Genomic DNA, 20652 nt, shown 5'->3' on the forward strand with positions numbered 1-20652 from the left:
AATTCATGACATCTACTGAAACTGCTCGATTTCAGTTCCTCTGTGTGCTGGATTTTGTAGAGATACATCTTAAAAATAATCCCAAGTGTTCACTATACGATCCTGTATGAAATGCCAGTCCAACAGGATCATAGAGTGCTATGTTGGTGGAAAAATATAATTATTCTAGCAATATGACTTCTCATTAGTTAATAAATAAAATAAAACAATTAAAAAAACTTGCTTTTCTGTTCTTGTGAAAACTACATCATGCTGCTGTCTGTATTTTTTTTAATTATTGAAGGTTTACATTTTTTGGTACTTTTGGACCACCCAGCATGTGGTTTAACTGATTTAATATTTGTCATATGAATGTATACAGTTTAGTATAAATTAAGGGAATAAAATTTTATAAAATTATTAAATATATCTGATAGTGTAAAGAATTCACATACAATTTCGTTTACATATAAAACTTTATTTTTCTGCATATTATTATTATTTGCTTACAAATCCGAAATATAAAAAAAGATTGGAAAACATTTTCCAATTTTTTCGTGGACTAGATTATCAACATTTCAAATTGAAATTTTCTTTTATAGTTATGAAAACATGATCCTTTTACACACATTTACAACTTTTTTTACAGTAAAAAAAGAAATGCTTAAGATTTTGTTGAAGAAAATTTTATAATTAAGACATTGTTATTATACTGGAAAAACTAAGTACTTCACATTAAAATAACATAAAATGAACATTACAGCTTACAAAACATTAAACGATCATAATTATGAGAACAAAATAAAACAAAGATAATTTCCAATTCATGCACCTAATGACTTAATTAGAACAGATACTGTCAGACTGAAATTAGCACAGATATTGTCAGATTACATATTTATTAAAATATACTACAAACAATAACAAAAAGGGAAAAAAAAAAAAAAATGCCACCAAAAAAGGAATATTTAAACATGTCCTTTCAAAACTAAAGTACATTAAAATTATGCAAAATCCAACATTACAAAAAATTATAGTCAAAATCCAACATTACAAAAACTTATTTTTCAGAAAACTGCTCAGTAAAATTTTACCTATGTCAAACTTTTATGCATATTGTTCAAACTTAGAATCAGATTATTAATGAAAGCTTAAACTAAAATGCATTTTAGTTCACTCTAATTAAAGTGCAAATCGGTGGGAGAAGGAGAATGCAAATTAAAAACTAATAAATTAAAATATGCAAAAATATGTCATTGTCATAATTCAAAATCCTCCAAAATTTTTTGATTTAAGTAGCCCATTTCAAATAATATGTAAATTCCAAAACAGAAAATATTTTAATTCATTTAAAACACAGATTTAAGGTTTAACATAATTAACAAGTATAAATAAACATTTCTATTAGTTTTACAGACCGTGTATGGGTGAAATTTTAACACTTTTCAGATCACATGATTTCAAGTGAACTGTTGCCAGATTTTGCAAAGAGTCTTTCTTTAAAATTTGAGTATACAGTCAAAAGTCTTTAATCCGGACTTGTCGGGACTTCGGCGATTCCGGATTATAGATCATCAGTTTAAATCTGGTACGATGGCATGCAGAAATTATAAAATTAAAAATATGAAACCGTAATTTTTGAAATAAAGGGCAATTAAATGATCTAAAAGGTATCAAAATTTACCAAAAAAAAAAAAAAAAAAAAAAAAAAAAAAAAAAAAAAGAGCTTAATATTTATTTGTTTACTTTATTAAACATTTCTTTCAATGTGCGCATGCGTAAAGCATACATTACGCATAGTCGAAATTAGAAAATTGCAACCAGAAAACTATTTGATGTGTACTCGTGATATTTATAATGACAAGGAATTTGATTTAAATCATATCAAAGACGGAATACATCGAGATGAAATAGTACATTTAGTAAGGAATTATAAGCTGAATAAAATAAAAACATCTGCCCTAAAGATAAGGATAGTGCCGACAGATCAACTTCCAGTTCATTGTGCGCCGCGACGTAGCATTCTCTACAATTAATGTCTCTTTTGCCTAATTTTGAAGTTGAATCTGACTCCTTTAAGCTTGTCAACCTGACGAAATAAATGGTTTTAATTACTGTGCATTGTCCGTGATTTAAAATGCACGTAAACATTTTTGAAAGCAAATTTATTTATTAGGTGTCTCAAAAACCTGATGTAGCCAATACATGACTTCCTTGTACAGACTATTAAATTATACACATTTTTAGCGCAAATCAGTATTCAGAAGGGCTATTAATTTTGTTTCGGCATTTTGCATTGGTTCACTATAAAAGTCTAAATCACTTTTCAAATTGTTGCCACCAAATATTAGAGCCCGGATTATATTTAAAAAAATTAAATAATGAAGAATCTGCATGAATGTATGTATGTATGTTTCTTGTATTATGAAAAAACGATGGTACCTAGAGACATCAAATTTTGAATAACATAGTTCTCCACTCAAATATGGGCATCTGGTAGACCAAATTTGGAATTTGTATTATTATCTATTTTATATTTTGTAAAACTTTAACAAATTTCTTAACAAACTCAATGATTTCAAGATTTCAAAGCATTCGATTAACACCACTTGCACCTTCATGCATGGATATTTTATGCACAAAGCTTCTTTTTTTTGTGATATTGCTGTTGAACTGAATTTTATGGATTAAGTGCAAAGAACATATTTTTAGTCCAAAGGGGCAATTTGCCCTGAAGGACTATTAATTTTATTTTGGCATTTTGCACTGAAAATTTTAAAAGGTTGTATCACTTTTCAAATTTCTGCTACCAAATATTATCGACCTGTATTATATTTGAAGAAATTAAATAATGAAGAATCTGCATAAATGTATGTATGTTTCTCACATTGTGATAAAACAACAGTACATAGAGCCATTGAATTTTGAAAGATGTCACCTTATTGCAAATATGGAGATGTGGAAGCCCAAATTTGAAATTTGTTTTATCAAACTCAAGGATTTCAAAGCGAGCAATGGCAACATTGTACAGAAAAAACATTTATCTGAAACCTTTCAGATTCCCTCCCCCTCTGTCCTTTATTTAAACTTCTGTCCTCAAATTATTCTAACTTAACCCTCTGGTTAATCATTCCGCAGGCATAAGTTTTTCTTCCTTTATCGAGGAGCGCATCCTGTTTTTATCTCGTTTAATGATTGAAATAAATTATATACTGTATTAGGCATTTAGTTTACCTTTTGGCCAACAGATATCGTTAGTCGTCCACTAAATTGCAGCATTTGAAGACACGTGGTATTAGTGCTCAAACTTCACTTTTTGTCACTTTTTTCTTACAGAAATGGCTGCTAGAAAATGTTCAGCAATTATCTTGATTATTTAATTTATTGAATCTGGTGCAAAAACTGTTGGACTTTGCCTTGAATGCTGTTTTGAACTCTATTATACTAAACTGCATTTCTAAGGTATTTTTCCCTCAGCGCTCTATATTTTCTTAAATTTTACTTTTTTATATTATGCAATAAATAGAAATTAACTGTAATTCGACTGAAATTTATTAAAAAAAAAAAAAAACTTTTTTTGAGGGGGGGGGGGGACACACCACAATTTTGGAAGCGATTTCGGTCCACAAATTGAGCAGTCAGAGGGTTAATTAACTGATCTCTCAAGGCAGGTTGCAAATGACATAAAAAATTGCAGAGTAAAACTTCTTATAATTTTAGTCACATAACGAGTATAAAACTTCCCCAAGAAACCGAACCAGACAAATGAGATTTCATTATTTGCCAAAATGAATTTTTTCTAAGAAAATTTTGTCAGCTCAAACATGAATATTTTCTTCATTTAAAGCACTTCTGTAATTGTAAGTATATGACTAGAACCAATAATTGCGAAAATAAAGGCCGGGCAAGGAGGTGGTATATGTATACAGTATAAAGTCCGTAATCCGGAATGATCTATAAACCGGATTTCAAAGCCACAAACTTTTTTTTTTTTTGTATGCTTTGCACATGCGCATTTAATGTATAACGGATGGTATAAGCTAGGCTAAAATTATCTTTACTGATTCTAAGGCATATCAGTTAATGTTGCAGATTGCACTGTTCCTTAATCTTCTAATTGGATCTGGCTTATTATTTTTTGCAGACTGTCAGAGCAATTTTATAAAAATAATGCTTGAACTTAATTGAGAACTTCCCAATTCTGGAGCTGCCAAAGGATCTACAAAGCGAAAGCATGTTTCGATGTCCATCAAACAAAAAGTGGAATTGCTGCAAAAAATGGATAAATGCATATCTGTCTCAAAATTATGCGAGGAATATGACACTGGAAAGTGAACTGTATATGACATAAGCAAAAAGAAAAAGGAACTTTTTGAATGTTTTGTGGATTTCAACACCCCACTTGCAATGAATAACAGAAAAAGGGTTCGTTATGCTAAAAGTGGCAATCATGACAACGTGATGATTGAATGGGTCAGACAGTTTCGCAGCAAGAGCGTGCCATTGACGGGTCCAATGCTAATGGCTCAAGCCAAAATATTTCATGAAGAAATGAACTTAAACACCGAGTGCACATATTTGACAGGTTGGTTAACCAAATTTAAAAATTGCCATGGTATAAGACAATTAAAAATTTCCGGTGAAAAAGCTTTAGCTGATACTGAAGCTGCTGAACAATTTGCAGATGAATTCATTGAACTCATTACTAGTGAACAATTATCCCCAGAACAAATTTACAACACTGATGAAACTAGTCTTTTCTGGAAATATGTACTGTGAAATGCATTGGCAACCTCTACAGAAAAGGCTCCAACTGGTGTCGAAGTTTCCAAACCGAGACTAACAATTTTAGCGTGCACAAGTGCAAACTTTTCGTAATCGGAAAACATGCACGATCTCGAGCATTTAAAAGAGTTACGATTTTCCCCGTTATATATCACGCAAATAAAAGAGCATGGATGACACAAGCATTGATGAATGATTACTTTGAAAATCCTTTTATACCAGAGGCTCAGCGGCATTTGAATTCGGTTGGTTTACCTGATGATTCAAAAATAGTCCTGATTGTTGACAACTGTTCAGCGCATACTTTACTTAAAGCCTTAGTTTGTAATGTATTTTGCAGTAATTTACAAAACAATCTTCTTAGTAGAACATAAATTTTATTTCTAGTTCACGGTGATAGACAAATTTTATACAATTCTTAAGTGGCAAAATTTTCATCCTACTCCTAGCTGTAAAATCTTCAGAATACTAATCTTTTTTTAACAATATCTCTCGTTGCTGAGTAACGGTTTGATACAAATATGGCGTTGCCACTTCAACAATAATTATACTTATTTATTAAATAGCAAGATATTACAATGTCTATCATTCAGCCTATGGATATAGTGCACGTGCTGAAATGCAAATATAAGTAGCATTTAAAAAATATATGTTAAATTTCCTGAACAATTCAAGACTTTTTGAAATTTTTTAGTATAAAATCTGTGTGGAGCATCGCAAGATCGTGGGAGGATGTGTCCCCAGATATGTTAAAATATGCTTGGCATAATTCATGGCCAGCTACCATATTTCATGGTGAGGACGATGAAGATGATAGCCGCAAATTTGAAGGTTTTCGGACATCACAAACTAAAGGTGAAATTCTTCAGTTATTGGATTTTGTAAAAAAACGTGGAGAAGTGGTAATAAATGAATAGAAGTTTTTCATTGTAACAACAATGCCCCAATCATCAATCAATTAACGGACAGCGAAATCTGTAGTATGGTTCTAGACTCAGAAAATACCACTTCCGAGAGTGAAGAAAGTGACAGAGAGGTTACTGAAAACGAAAAAATTTCGATTGACAAGTTAGTTGGTATTCTCAACACAGCAATTACAGGACTTGAACGGTGGAACTTTGTAACTGAACAAGAAATTATGTCTATTTATAGAATTAAAGTATTAGCACAAAAAACGAAGCAACTTAAACAACTTACATTGAAAGAAATGTTTACTACAGTAAACAAATAAATATTAAGCTTTTTTGGGTAAATTTTGATACCCTTTAGATCATAATTGCTCTTTATTTCATAAATTACGGTTTTATATTTTTAATTGTATAATTTCTGCATGCCATCTTACCAGATTTAAATTGATGATCTATAATCTGGAAAAACCCCTATCTGGAATCGCCGAAGTCCCGACGAGTCTGGATGAGACTTTGTACTGTATTTGGTATGCTGATTGCAATAAAAAGAGGAGTTGCACAACTAAATGTTATAGCAGTCCCATATACAAAATTTGAATGTTCTATGGCTAATCGTTTATAAATTATATGAGATATACATATGTACATATGCAGAGATGTCAAAATAAAACCCTTTTGAATCCTTTTACAAGCTATTTTTGAAACAAAGAGTCCTTTATTCTGTCCATACGTACAGACATCATACACAAAACTCATCCAAATGGATTTGAAAATGGTCAAAATGAATATTTTCATTCAAAGATGATATCTAAATTTTCCATGATTACTATACTTCACAAAAGAAAGTAAAAAAGTTCAAATGTGATGAAGTTCATCGAGAGGGTAAAATACTTGTTCAAATGCCTGTTAAAAAAAATTATTCAGAAATAAATTCAAGACAAGCAATTTAACATAAAAATCTTCATTTAACATTAAGGAAATTAATTTAGATTTTAGCATTTAATATTCTATTGCATTCCATTTATTTAATTTTCTCCTGCACTTGAAAATAACGTACACGGTCTTTGAAATATAGAGTGTCTGAATCAAATGTACCTATTTTGAACAGTTGATTAAAAACAAAGTTTTAGTGCTACGAGGGCAATATTGGCCACATGTGGGAGCTGAATTCATAGAGTTTGGCAACAATATTTTTTCTCGTGTCTGACACACCTGCGCTTTTGCTAAGCCAGCAAACGGAAAAATGGTGTCACCCCAAGAGAAGGCACAAACTGTTCTCTGGTATGCAGAACACAAATCCATAGTAAAAGTGTCACAGAATGTTTCAAACAGTTTATAAAAGAAATCTACACCAGGCTAAGAGCATAAAAAAGTGGCACAAAATGTTTCTAGAAACGGGAAGTGTGCGAAAAAGATCCGGAGGTGATCGGCATTCACATTCTGATTCACGAGCGGAAGATGTTCGACAAGTTTTCGTTCGGAGCCCTTGTCAGTCAATCAGGCAGGCAGCTTCTGAATTATCTATGCCACGATCAACTATTCATATGCGCAACATCGAAAACTGAGGGTGCACGCATATATAGGTTTTGATTCGGACACCGTGTACATTGTTATTTTGCACATAAGAATATCTTCAAGTATGGTAGTTACAAAAATTTTATGAAATAATATTGAAGTTTTCAAGAAATCAATTTCATAATAATTCTGTGATCCTGATAACAAAAGATAATTAACACCTGTTAAAAATATTCAGAAGTTCAAAATAAGCAATTACATTTTACAAAAATTTCTTCATTTAATATTAAGAAAAATAATTCAGATTATAGCATTTACCCTTCTATTGTATTATATTTATTTAATTTTCACCAATACCTGAAAATAACCTGTACACTCTTTGAACCATATTGATATTTTGTATATAAGAATACCTTCAGGTATGGCAGTTGTAAAAATTATTATGAAACTAACAGCTAAGCTTTTAAGAAATCAATTTTACAACAATTCTGAGAACTTGATACCAAAAGATAATTAAAATATTATCATCACCACATCAAAACTTTGAATCTGCATATTTAATCTGTATATTAATATACATATGCATAAATGTTTTAGAGTGTTTTTCAATATTCTGCTCAATACTAAATCAGAGAAATACATACAGAAATGCTACTTAAAGATCCTAACTTAAGTTTCCTCAAAAGCAAGCATATGCAAGTAAAATATTTTAATTCTTCTTTAGTAGGAAATATCCAGACATTTATGCATATAAACGCATGGTTGAGTTTCATCCAAAAGAAATTGGAAGAAAGGAACAACAATGCATCTGTGGAGTTGCTTAAAAAAAGATAAATTACTAATAACTAGTTAATTTACTTGAAAACATGTGTTTTATTATTTCTGTAATAAAATGCCAAGTAATTAAATAATTTTCTCTAAAAAATTCCAGTGATAAGTGCAATAGATTTTTTATTTATTTACTGATGATAGATTTTGTTCTGAACAATGAAATGCAACAAGAAACCGGATAATAACAAAAAATAATGATCTATTACTTTTTGTGGTATTTTTTAATCAGAGAGTGCACCATTTGCAGAACCTTACTTTACTGATACCTTTTGCAATGTCTTAGAATTCTGCTGTATGTGGAAAAGAACACATCCAATTTCTGAGCTTCTACATAAACAATGTAATAGAATGAGATAATTTGAAGTTCAGCAGTATTTGAACAAGTTTTCTCTTCTTTCAAATTTATCCATTCAGAATTACAAAACAGATTATTGCATACATGAGCATTAAAAAAAATCTGTTTTGCTATATGTTACAATGCATTAATGAGGATGCAGATTCAATTTTGTATTAATTAAAATAATTCTTTTTTCTGTTCTTTTTAAATACATATGTCAAATCTCTATTTTTATTACTATTAGAAAGTGAAACTGAGTTTCAAAATCCATACAAACTCATAAATGTGAGAAATACATATATATTACCAACAATCATAAACAATATAATAAGCTAAACATACAAGGAAAAAAAAAAAAAAAAAGGAACATCTCCAATTTCTAAAAAATATTCCGTTTTGACAAGTTATGTCATATTCTTTGTAAATAGACAGAGAAAGGCCATTTCATTTATTAAAGCACAGTGAGCATTTCACTCATTGGAATTTTTCCTATTTCACTCGACTACACATCTGTTACTTTTTCTAACTGCAGATGATTTTACAATCTGATCTAAGGTCACATAATTTCCTTGTATTACTTGTTCACATATTTATCAAGATTAAAGAGATTTATAATTTTTCTTTTACATTTTTATGATAATAGGAAACTTGTGGAAGTTTGCCTTTCCCCTTCCAATAGGACTCTTGCAGAAAGCATTTGTTTCAAAATGGTTAAAAAACATGAATATTTAATTATCTCAATGAATTCTTCAGGATGTGACACAGCGGGCAGATTGAAACCATGCCAAAACGAAAGAGTGGAACACATACATACAATCAAACCGCACGAATCAAACTCACATCCTTGATTTCAGTATAATAGTCAAAATCCATAAAAAATTATATCATTCAAGGCACCAAGGAAACTGATTTCCAGTTAAGAATTCTGAAAATGTATAAAATCATTTTAAAAATTTTATAACAAAATTTTTTTTGAAGAAATTTAATTATGAAACTCAGCAGAATTTCCCACTACATTGAGCAGAGAATGCTGGCTAGACTAGACAATTTTGTTACGAGTAGGTGCAAAGGATTATTCTTATTATCTTTCAATAATGAAAATAGAGCAAAAATTTAAAAAAAAAAAATCAATTATATACATTATAAACTATTTGAATAAGTTGTATTAAGAATTATATCAATCAGAACTGTAGCTTTCAATATTATAGTAAAATTTTGGGGCTTACATGCTGTCAGTCATTCCAAGAAAACACATTAATTTTTGGATTGGAATCAAGAAAGAATATTTCCTTTTGTCACAAATTTCAAAAAATATTTGTTCATTTTAAAACAACTGATTTAAGTGAAAAACTAGTTCATGATTTTTGACTGCTTTAAAAAATAAACATTAGAACATGTTGGACATTACAAATAACTTTCACTTTTACCATTTCAAGTGCGAGTGAAATATGGAAGTGTAAACAAACATGATTATTTCGCTGATTACTCAATACAAGTTCACCAGTTAAAACTTTTGCAAAAGTCACTATTTATTACTACTACTACTAATCATAATATTAGCAACCTACCAATGTACAATGTAAAGTTAAATAAAAAAGTAACTGTAGATTGATGCTGAATTAACACGTTCATGTCGGCATGGGATACCAGTGGCCCACACTAGCCTGTCTCATCGGGCGGCACGTACCACCGGTGGCCCGCAAAGTCAGTCTTATCGGGCGGCACGTGCCACCGATGTCACACATTTAATTGTGTTATTAGATGCTGAAAATTAAAATAATGAAAAATTAGCATTTATTTATAAAAACTTTTTAATAACGATTATAATTAATAACTATTAGCAAACTTACAACTCGTATACAGGTCTCAGCAGGTAATAATCACGCGCCACCAGACGAAACGTGGCAAAAATTCGAGCGTCGTCTCACGGCGAAGAACATTTAAATTGGCCCCAGCGTGAACGTGTTAAAATAAAACTCTTACCAGTTTTTGGTGATAATCAAATACCAGGGTTCGTACACATTTCCTTACATGAAAATTAAGGACTTTTAAGGACCATCAAAGAAAAAATTAAGGACCTATCAGGAAAAAAAAAAAAAAAAAAAAAAAAGGAATAGAATAAAGCAATTATCCATACAACCGACTTCATGCTTGTAATTTCACTTTAAGAAACTAACAGAAGTGTGTATTATGCACTATTATTAAATTCACTTTAATACTCACCATAAAACAATTTTGAAAATTAAACTAACTCCCTACAAGTTATGAAGTAGATAACATTAAATTAGGAACATAATTTCTTTAAAAACATGTATAAGTGTATTTTACACTAATAACAGTCACTATTTTAGAGATTTACATGATTATTATATAACTTTTTTGATATTTATTTAAACACAGTCAACTACTGTTATAATCACAATGTAAGAATATTTTGCAGATTAAAATAACTGATTTGTAAACATACAATTTATTTCCTTGGATTTTTGAAAGATACTAGAATAATAAACTGTACAATAAAAGATACAAAACATTTGTGCTTTTTTTAAATCTGAAATCTTTTCCGCTATTTTAACATCTAATTTATTTATGTCTATTTCCTTTTCTTTAACTATTCTTCTAAGTTCATTTGCTTTGATAAAAAAAATCAATGTTCATGCTGGTCTCAGCTTCATCTGCTAAAGTATCTACTTCTTCATTAATATCTTTAATGTCCCTTTGAAGAAATTTTTTCTTCTGCTTCATATAATCAATTTCTTCCTCAATGATATTTCTTTTCCTCTTTGAATTTTCAGATTTAGTTAAAGATTTTTGTTCTTCTAAATACTGCATATATTTAGACCTTGCAGAAGCTGCTGCTGATCTCATTTCTTTATTAATTTCGATATTAAGAACACCTCCAGAAAATTTTATGTAATCAAATACTGTGCGTTGAAAAATGTATGATGAGTCACTTAAATTTACAATTTCAATTGCTTTATTTACAGAGAAGCCCCTTTCCACAGAGGCCTGTCCATGTGACAAGATAAGAATCATTTTTACTATTTTCCATACTTTTGAATAGTGAAAATCATGAAAATAAGAAGTGAGAAATGTGTCACGAGAAAGATTTTGAAGATCAAAAGTAGAAAATTCATGTAAATTTGTCTTAACTACTTTGTCTAGAATCTCTCCAAACTGCAGCAGAATTTCATCACAATCATCTTGTAAAACACGTTTATTCCGCATTAATACTGTTAGAACTATTTTCATTTTGTTCTGGGCTTTTTCTGGACTATTAACCATCAATCGCGGGTCTATACAAGATGCATTTCGAATAAGAGAATAATTTATTGGACATTTAGACATTAAGTGTTGTACCATTGTTAAGACACATTGTTGACCTTCTTGTTTCAATGCAAAACTTTCAGCTTGTGAAATGTCCTTCTTGCGGCATTTATCATTCATTAACTGCTCAGCAATGAATCCCAAATAAACTTTACTTTCATCATTATAACAATTTGGATCATTAAAATTAAATTTATAAAGATTTTCTGCTTTAGTTATTTTTGAATAATCTAGTTTCAAAATTTTAAAGTGCTGAAGGCAATCATTCACAAGTTTTAAGATATCTTCAGCAAAAAAGGGTATAAGTGGTTTATCACTTTGATAATATTCAAGGAAAGGCAATAATATTTTCGACAGAGAGAGAAAAAAATTTAATTTTATAAGAAATGTTTTATCTTTAGTTGCCTCCAAAATATTTGAGAAGGTTTTGATGAATTTGTTTTTAAACTTCCCCATTTCAACTTTTTTAATGTACAGTAGCAAGTCATCCCATATTTCAATGGCTCTTTCAACTGCTGGGACATTTTGCAACCATCGGTAAAAGCAGAACTTCACAGGTAGCTTTTTTAAGCCAGATATACTTAAAATATCTTCACATCTTGCAGGAGAATCTTTAAAAATCCAATATAAGGAGGATAAGAATGATGGAATGTCCCAGCCAGTGGATGACATTCCATGCTCGAAAACATTGTTAAGAATGTGTAAACCGCATGTCCCTAATGTCAAGCATTGAATGTCATATTCCTTTGTCAAGTCCTGTTGCAATAAATCATAAAATTTCCAGTTTACTGCAGACCATCCATCGATATTTGTAAGAGTTATGACAAGTCTAGTTTTTCAACACATTCATAATATTTGGATAAAATAATTTCACTTGTTGCATGCCCTATAAATGCAGAAGTAAGATACTGAGTTCTGACCTTATTTTCATGATGCCAGTACCTCGCATGAATATCTAGTTGCTTCTTTTGATTTGTCAGATTAAGAGTCTCATCAAATAGTAATGTAAAAAACTAAGCATTTTTACAATGCTTTAGTAACAAAGTTTTAAAACAAGGGCCAAGACCAAAATAACAGATATAAGCACATTTCTTTTCACCACATGAAAACTGTTTTGCAATGGAACTATCCGGGAACATTTTAGTGAATAACGGCCCAATATCATCGCACGATTTAAAAGAATAGTGGCTTTTGATGCACTTAAAAGCCCCCAATATTTCTGCATCTGTAACTTCAGATTTGAAAAGAAAAGAATTGATTTTATTATTTTCTACACTTATTGATGTTGAATTAGCAGTTACATCTTTTCCTGAAGTAGATGGTTCTTCTAACTTGACAAAATTCATGATACTGTTAGAAGAAACTTGAGAAGGGAGAGATGTTTTGCACCTAAAAGGGGCATTACACGCAAGGCATTAGTAAAATTAAGTATCGCATATATATGTATATAATGTATGTATATATATATATATATAATAAGAAATGTATACTTAAAATATACATTTTTTACTATATATATACAGTACAAAGTCCGAGATCCAGACATCCAATATCTGGAATGATCTAAAAATCCGGACTTCAAAGCCACCACCAACCAATTTTTTAGGGCTTTTTTTGGAGGGAAGGGGTATGCTTTACGCATGCGCATTAGATTTTTTTCCTCATCATAAAAAAAAACATGCAGGAAATCCCGATTCTTAATCTCAGTTTGGCGCTAAATAAAATATCTCATTATTGAAGAAATAATTATTTTAGCATAAATTTGTGTGATTAGTAACTTGATTCCATAGCTGCGTATCTGCTTGGCAACATTTGTTAATTTTACAAGAAATTAATATTTTATATCCTTGATGCCGAAATCGCGAATCATTATTTATTGTATTTTGCTTTCATCACCGCATGTTTATCAACGGATGACAACTTGAGTGATGACTCATGCAGCGACGCCAAATAACAAAGCATTATCCGAATACAGATTTAAGTTTAATGCGCTAAAATGTTGACAAGGGGAGATTTAACAGAAATTTCTTTCCTTATGCTAAAAATAGATTTTGTTAATGATACTCATAGGACAAACGATTATATTTAGTGCTATTTGAATTAAGAATAACTGATTTGTTATTCACATAAAGCCAGAACCAGCACCAGAGCTCGCATGGCCGCACCAGGCGGCAGAATTTAACATGTCGGGAAGTTAAACAGAAGTTTTTCATTGCGATGACAATGCCCAATCATCAATCAATTAATGGAGGACGAAATCTGTAGTATGGTTCTAAATCCAGAAAATACAGCTACCGATAGTGAAGAAAGTAACAAAGAGGTTACTGAATGAGAAAAAATTTTGATTGACAAGTTATTCGGAATTCTCGACACAGCAATTACAGGACTTGAACAATGGAACTTAATAACTGAACAAGAAATTATATGTCTACAGTATTAGTCTAAAGTATTAGCAGAGAAAACAAATCAAACAACTCACATTGAAAGAAATGTTTAATAAAGTAAACATATAAATATTAAGCTATTTTCTTTTGTAAATTTTAATACCCTTTAAATCATAAATGCTTCATTATTTCATAAATCACGATTTCATATTTTCAATTTTATAATTTCTACGTGCCATCTTAGTAAATTTAAAATGATCTAATATCCGGAAAAATCTCAAATCTGGGATCGCCGAAGTCCCGACGAGTCCAAACCTCGGACTTTGTACTGTATCTATCTATCTATATATAATACAGAATGTATATTTTCAGTTAAACTTCTGCCCAATAACATGAATAGTAATTCATGAAAGTTAATTTTGCGTCTAGTTAATTCAGGAAAATTAGTTTCAATTAGTTGTTTTCAGCTTTAAAAATATTAAAATTTTTTTTAATTAGTTAGTTGTTTTCAACTAACAATTGTATTGCCATTAGCAAAAATAATGCATTACTATTACCAGCATGGGATTAAACCAAATACTTAATTGTCTATTGAAGCTTCAAAACGTATTTCCAAACTTCACTTTTACTCGGCTAGCGTTACCGACTTTGCCCTTAGTGACCTAAAATCGAAATGGAGCCAACAGATTTCCCGCGAAATCAATAACAGACAATCTGCAGAAATACTCATAATCTCGATATCCCATACATATAGTATGTGCAAAAGAGAATAAACTCTGTAGAATGTGACAAAAAATTAATTTATGGCTTAATTGAAACAAACACAGAAATTAAGCTAAGCAAAACCATGTAAAAACAAATTGAAATGATAAAACGAAACTTAATTTTCATGTGAATTTTCAGTGCTGACTCTCCCATTCTAGAAATTTCAATTTGTTTCAGACAAAGACCACATTTAGCTTTATAAGGATTGTCATCCATCAATATTCAGTCTTTGTAGTCAGCTTGATGAGGCCACAGTTTATTGAAAATGCCCTTTCCAGGCATCTCGTTCCTATTGGCGTCGGAAGGGTTGTGGCCTTCCAGGTTGGAACTGCTCTAATTTGGGCAAATATTTTCAGAATTCCCCCCTTTTTTTTTTCTCGAGCACCTTCATCATCACTTTCGCCTCTTAAAGAACTTCCGGCTTCACGCTTTCGTCACAATCTGCCTAAATTTATGGATAACACCTGTTTCGAAAGATTGGGTGAATAGCCAATCAGACACCGATACTTTCGTTCGAGTAGCTAATTTATTTATTTATTATTTTTTTTTTTATCGTTTGCAACGCAAATCCGCCAACAGATTGGTTAAGAGCCGTGTAATTTTAATTCCATATTCACGAGAAATCGCAATTCACACTGAGAATGGCAATCATTAGAAATGATAAGAAATGTCAAATGAGCAAAATTAAGGACCGTTTATTCATTTTGTCCAAAATTAAGGACTTTTAAGGACCAAAAATCATTTTTGAAAACATTAAGGACTTTTAAGGATCGTACGAACCCTGAATACAGCTCCCTTTTCTTTAAGAGCAACATTTTGTTTCCTCAATTTCATGATGCCTGATATATATATATATATACTTCTATTTATGCTTTGCATAACTGCAAGAAACTTAAAAACACCCAATACTGTGTTAATGTTTTTTTTTACATAGGATTTTTAATTCCAACTGCTTACCTAACAGCCATGTTTTAAAGGTGTTACCCTCAAATATCAATGACTAACATCTTTATAGAATATGTTTTCTGGCTTTGTGGATAGCAAATTTATTTACACTGGTTTAATACATAACTGCAAGTCTTAGAATTATTTGAACCAAAGGCATAGCAAAAGGAAAATTGTGATCCAAGAATAAACATAAAATTCTGATTTTAAACTTTCACCCAACAAGAGAATATGCAGGGAAAATTTACCTTATGATGAATGACATAATTTAAAGTAGTTCACAATAATTATGCATTTATCAGACGTCTCCTTTCTTCTACATCCCGTCTTAATGATCTTGGCGATGTACTACCTATTCTAGGTAAATTTCGCGCTCTGGATATTAGTCTCTCAAATCCAGCACCTCTGGGTCTAAAGAAAGGACCACCAAACATTAAAAACATATATGGAACTTTAAATAATCGTTTATTAATTTATTTCAAACAATTCTATAACATATAACTTCTGAATTAATCATAACAAATGAAACACAAATTTTGTATCTAACCCTTTAAAGACAAATATAATTAATTCTATGATCATCTACATCTTAATTGTAGTACTTTACAAATATTGTTCATTCCATAGACCTTTATTTATAGAGAGAAAGTGTCTAAGTTATTCAACAGTCAAAACTTAAGAAACTTCCCTTAACTGTCAAGCAAAATATAATTATCAGACATACACTGGAAATTTTCAAGAATTTCATACTACAGTAATAAATTTTAAGATTATTTAATTTCTATGTTATTATTAAATATGCTAATTTTGTTACTAAAAAAAGGAAAAGTGAGGAATATTGTAATTTTTGATTATGTGCCTAAAAGCTGATGATAGTAGATGAGAGGAAGAATATTTTCAACAAGGTAAGAAGTTTCGATTTTAACCAGAATGGTATTCATAGACATGAATGAATGAATACTGACTAGAAAGGGAGAAACCAATATCCCCCCCTTAAGCACAGGATTATATCAGTAATCGCACAGTCAAATTGGACAAAGGTTGAATGCACTAACTAAAAACAGCTAATAGACTAGACTTTTTTTTAAAAATAAATTTCACTTACTAAATACTTATCAAAACATATATAAAAAAACAATAATAAGAACACAAAGGAAAAGCTTTAAATTTATATTAAATTTCTATCAGAAATCTAAAGGTTGGTACCTAGAAGAAATTTATGTTTGTTGCGCTTTGGCAATTCAAATTTATTGACAGCTAATAATTAAATTTTCAAACCAATATCCACTTCAAAAAATTCCGATATGCTGAATCAACCACTAAATAACTTATTTAAAACAAACAGATTAAGAAAACTTTTTCAAGTGGGTCAAACCTTGAGAATAAATAATGACCACCTATTTATTCTCTTATATTTATTAAACTTTTCTTTGAAACATTAAATAGATAGATATGTTTGAATGCGAATAATCATACATTTTGTTTGTTACAACAAAATGACACTTGCTGGCATTTTGATTCTGATAAAATTTGCAGAAAATTGTTGCAAGGAAACTACTACAAACTATCTTCATCATGAATTCTAGATGCACATCTCTCAGCTGGGTTTTCATAAATTTTCAATTAAGAAAAATGCTATTCACATATAAATATATTTTCAAACAAAGTGAAACACTTTTCTTACTGCAAAAGTTCATTACTGAGGACATTTATATTTTGACTAGTATGAATACAAATTAGTCAAAACTGCATCTTCAGATCTTTGACTAAGATTTATACATCACACAGCAAATTAAATAATTGCAAATTAGTTTGCTCCATTTGGTAGATTTTCTAATGCAAGATCCATGTTTGTTTTTAATGGTGATGAGAGTAATATCAAATCGGATTTAAAATTATTATCACTTTCTTAAAATTCCTGCATATTAATGCTATTTTTCTTGCACATTTTTTAGATTTTTTTCATTTGAAATAATGTGGCAGGTTTTAACCACTTAACTGTTTGATTTTCCTGCCATATATTCATTGTGAAAGAAAATCGTGGCAGTGGTGGAGGAAGATTACTAGTATTAATTTTACAAAAGTTCCGAACCTGAATTAGATCAGAGCTCTCCGTTTCCTCCTCATCACTAGAGAATTCCATTAAAGAACTTTCAGGACTACCAGAATCATTTATAGAAAATTCAGATTTGCTATCTGATCCAATATCAGAATTATACTTTGTTATGAGCCATGCAGATTTAAAAGAATGTCACCCATTGTTCTTTTATTTCATGAAAAAATTTGAAAGGAAAAATATTCAAAAAGCCTAATACACTGAACAAGTGCAAACAAACTCATTGAATTTCTCCTCCTAAAGAAAAGCAGTAAAACCTATCCTTGAACTGATTTGACAATCTAATCTCTCCTGGACTACTAGAGAGACTGCAAAGTAAAAAATGTAAAAAAGTCGGGAATACCGGTGGTGTAGGGAAATACACTCCCCTAGTGTTGTACATCAAAAAGATCCCTTTTCACAGCACCCGAATGGTGCTCGGGCAAAACAGTTAAGTAGTTAATATGCAGGAAATGTGCATTAAAAAAAAAAAAATCCAGTTGTGTTTTCCACAGCTACAATTTAACTTAAAAAGCTTTAATACATACATTCATAATGATAAATTTATTCTTTCCTTGCAACTCCTTAATGATTGGTTAAACCAAAAGAATGCTGGTTCATGTACGATCATATAGTGACAAAGGCCGAACCTATTTATTTATTTCATCTATTTTTTCTGTAATAGTAGTCATGCACCTGAGTTCAATCCATAGCTCTATGTTTCCTAAAATACATGCATCATACTTACAACAAATAAATATTTGAAATGTTTTTGCAATCAATGCAAAACTGCTTCAGGGGCTGCCAGCTTGAAATCACTGTTTTATAACACAAAACAACATAATTTTAAGATCTGAATGCTAACATTTGTTGAAGTTTAAGTAGATGATGTCTAAAATGTCCTCTATCTGAAAAACATTTCTAAGATCAAAATAAAATTAATTATATTTGTTTATGCTTAAGAAATAAGATGACTCACAGTAGTACAATTACACTATCAGCATAACTGCAAGAAATTTTAAATAATAATAATATTTTCACACAATACTGTGTGTATGCTTACTTAAATAGAATTTTTAATCCATGTTTTATTATTATTCCAGATTTTTCTCATCCTATAGCCATGGTGTTATTAGTTGCTTACCTAACAGCCATATTTTAAAAGAGTTACCCTGAAATATCAAGGACTAACATCTTTATAAAATATGTTTTCTGGCTTTGTGGATAGCAAATTTATTTACACTGCTTTAATACATAACTGCAAGTCTTAAAATTATTTGAACCAAAGGCATGGCAAAAGGAAAACTGTGATCCAAGAATAAACATAAGATTCTATTTCTAAACTTTCACCTAACAAGGGAATATGCAGGAAAAATTTACAACAAATAAATATTTGAAATGTTTTTGCAAGCTACGTAAAATTGCTTCAGGGCCTTCCAGCTTGAAACCACTGTTTTATAACACAAAGCAACATAATAATAACAATATTGGCATTAAGAGCATTAATAAGCTCTTAATGCCAATATTTGTTGAAGCTTAGGTAGATTATGTCTAAAATGTCCTGGACACCTACCTGAAAAACCTTAATAAGATCAAAATAAAATTAATTCTATTTGTTTATGTTTAAGATTTCAGATGATTTTCAGTAGTACATATTACACTATGAAAATTTTTAGAGTGAATAATGAGCTTTGGTTATGGAAGGGGAGAAATGGAATGAGTTTTGAACAAAATGACAAATTTTATGCTTTTATTAGATTAGCAAGCACATTTATTTGCCAACACAAGAATTATGTTTTATTTAAAGAAATTTCTATAAACAAATACAGTTCTTTTGCTCTTTATGTAAATTTTATTACATAAGCTGACTTGGTTAAATAAAGATCCTACCACTTAAAATATCATCTTAACAACAAATAAAAAAAAAAAAAAAAAAAAAAAAAACCTGGGATTTGAAACAGAAACAATATCTCCTAATAAATTTCTCAGTTTATTTCATATCAAAAAGTTTGAAGCATGTTTAAAAAACCCTTGAAGATAATGATGAAAATTTAAACACATTTTTTTAAGCTTTCCATTAAGCTCTTCATGTAAGGTACACAGCAGTATTATGCTGAACATTACTTTAAACATTCAAATTAAATGCTCAGTTGCAAATAACAAAGTCTTCCAATCAGAAGTGAAAATCAATACAACATACTGAAATCCTTCTGTATAACTAAAAAGGGTTAAGCATGAACAATTAAGCATGAACTTTTCACCCAAAGGATACAAACTGTATCTGATGATAATTAATTTAAAATACAACAGATCTGATGACAAATTACAACCACCACAAAATTTAGATTAAAACATTATAGAAAACAATCACATCTGCAAAGCACAGATACAATAGAAGCCTTTGGCAGGCACAATGGCATCCTTTTGTCTTATGTGATGAGCCTTATTTATGGTTAAAATGTAATAAATCAATATTTAGAAGAAGTCTGGCAATACAGGTATTTCAGCATACATCTTGAACATCAATCATATAGAATGAATCCCTTGTGTCATGGAATGGTAAGTCTTTAACAGTATTAAGTCCATAATTTTTCACTGTTACTGGAATGCCGCAGACTGCAAGAGGGCATGGCCAAACTGTAGACTTTACTTCCATACTACAACAAGATAATGGAAATCCAGTTTTTAAATATTGACACTAGAAAACACTTTAATTAGGGAGCTGATGCAGGAATCTATTGTAACTATTTTGCATTGTATAAGGCAGTGGGAAGAGATACT

General features: G+C 30.4%; 1 protein-coding gene across 6 annotated transcripts in view; it reads right to left on the reverse strand.

Annotated features, from left to right (window-relative positions):
- Positions 1-436: 436 nt before the first annotated feature.
- The window catches only part of LOC118203212 (organic cation transporter protein-like), a 90813-nt gene continuing 70597 nt past the window's right edge, over positions 437-20652 (reverse strand). For 4 of the 6 annotated variants that reach the window (XM_085824195.1, XM_035375477.2, XM_035375480.2 and 1 more), the window contains exons 11-12: positions 16025-16187; positions 437-6575 (exon numbers count right to left, since the gene is read on the reverse strand). In XM_085824195.1, the coding sequence (XP_085680321.1) occupies positions 16064-16187 (124 nt within the window). In that variant the 3' untranslated portion in view covers positions 437-6575; positions 16025-16063. Of the gene's footprint in view, positions 6576-9923; positions 10120-10205; positions 10434-16024; positions 16188-20652 lie in introns of all 6 variants that reach the window. The other 2 variants (XR_004760526.2, XR_004760525.2) reach the window with 2 other exon arrangements.

This window comes from Stegodyphus dumicola, chromosome 9, assembly GCF_044657685.1.
Source record: "Stegodyphus dumicola isolate Sdum_Otavi_A_Nest chromosome 9, ASM4465768v1".
NCBI classification, from domain to species: Eukaryota; Metazoa; Arthropoda; class Arachnida; order Araneae; family Eresidae; genus Stegodyphus; species Stegodyphus dumicola.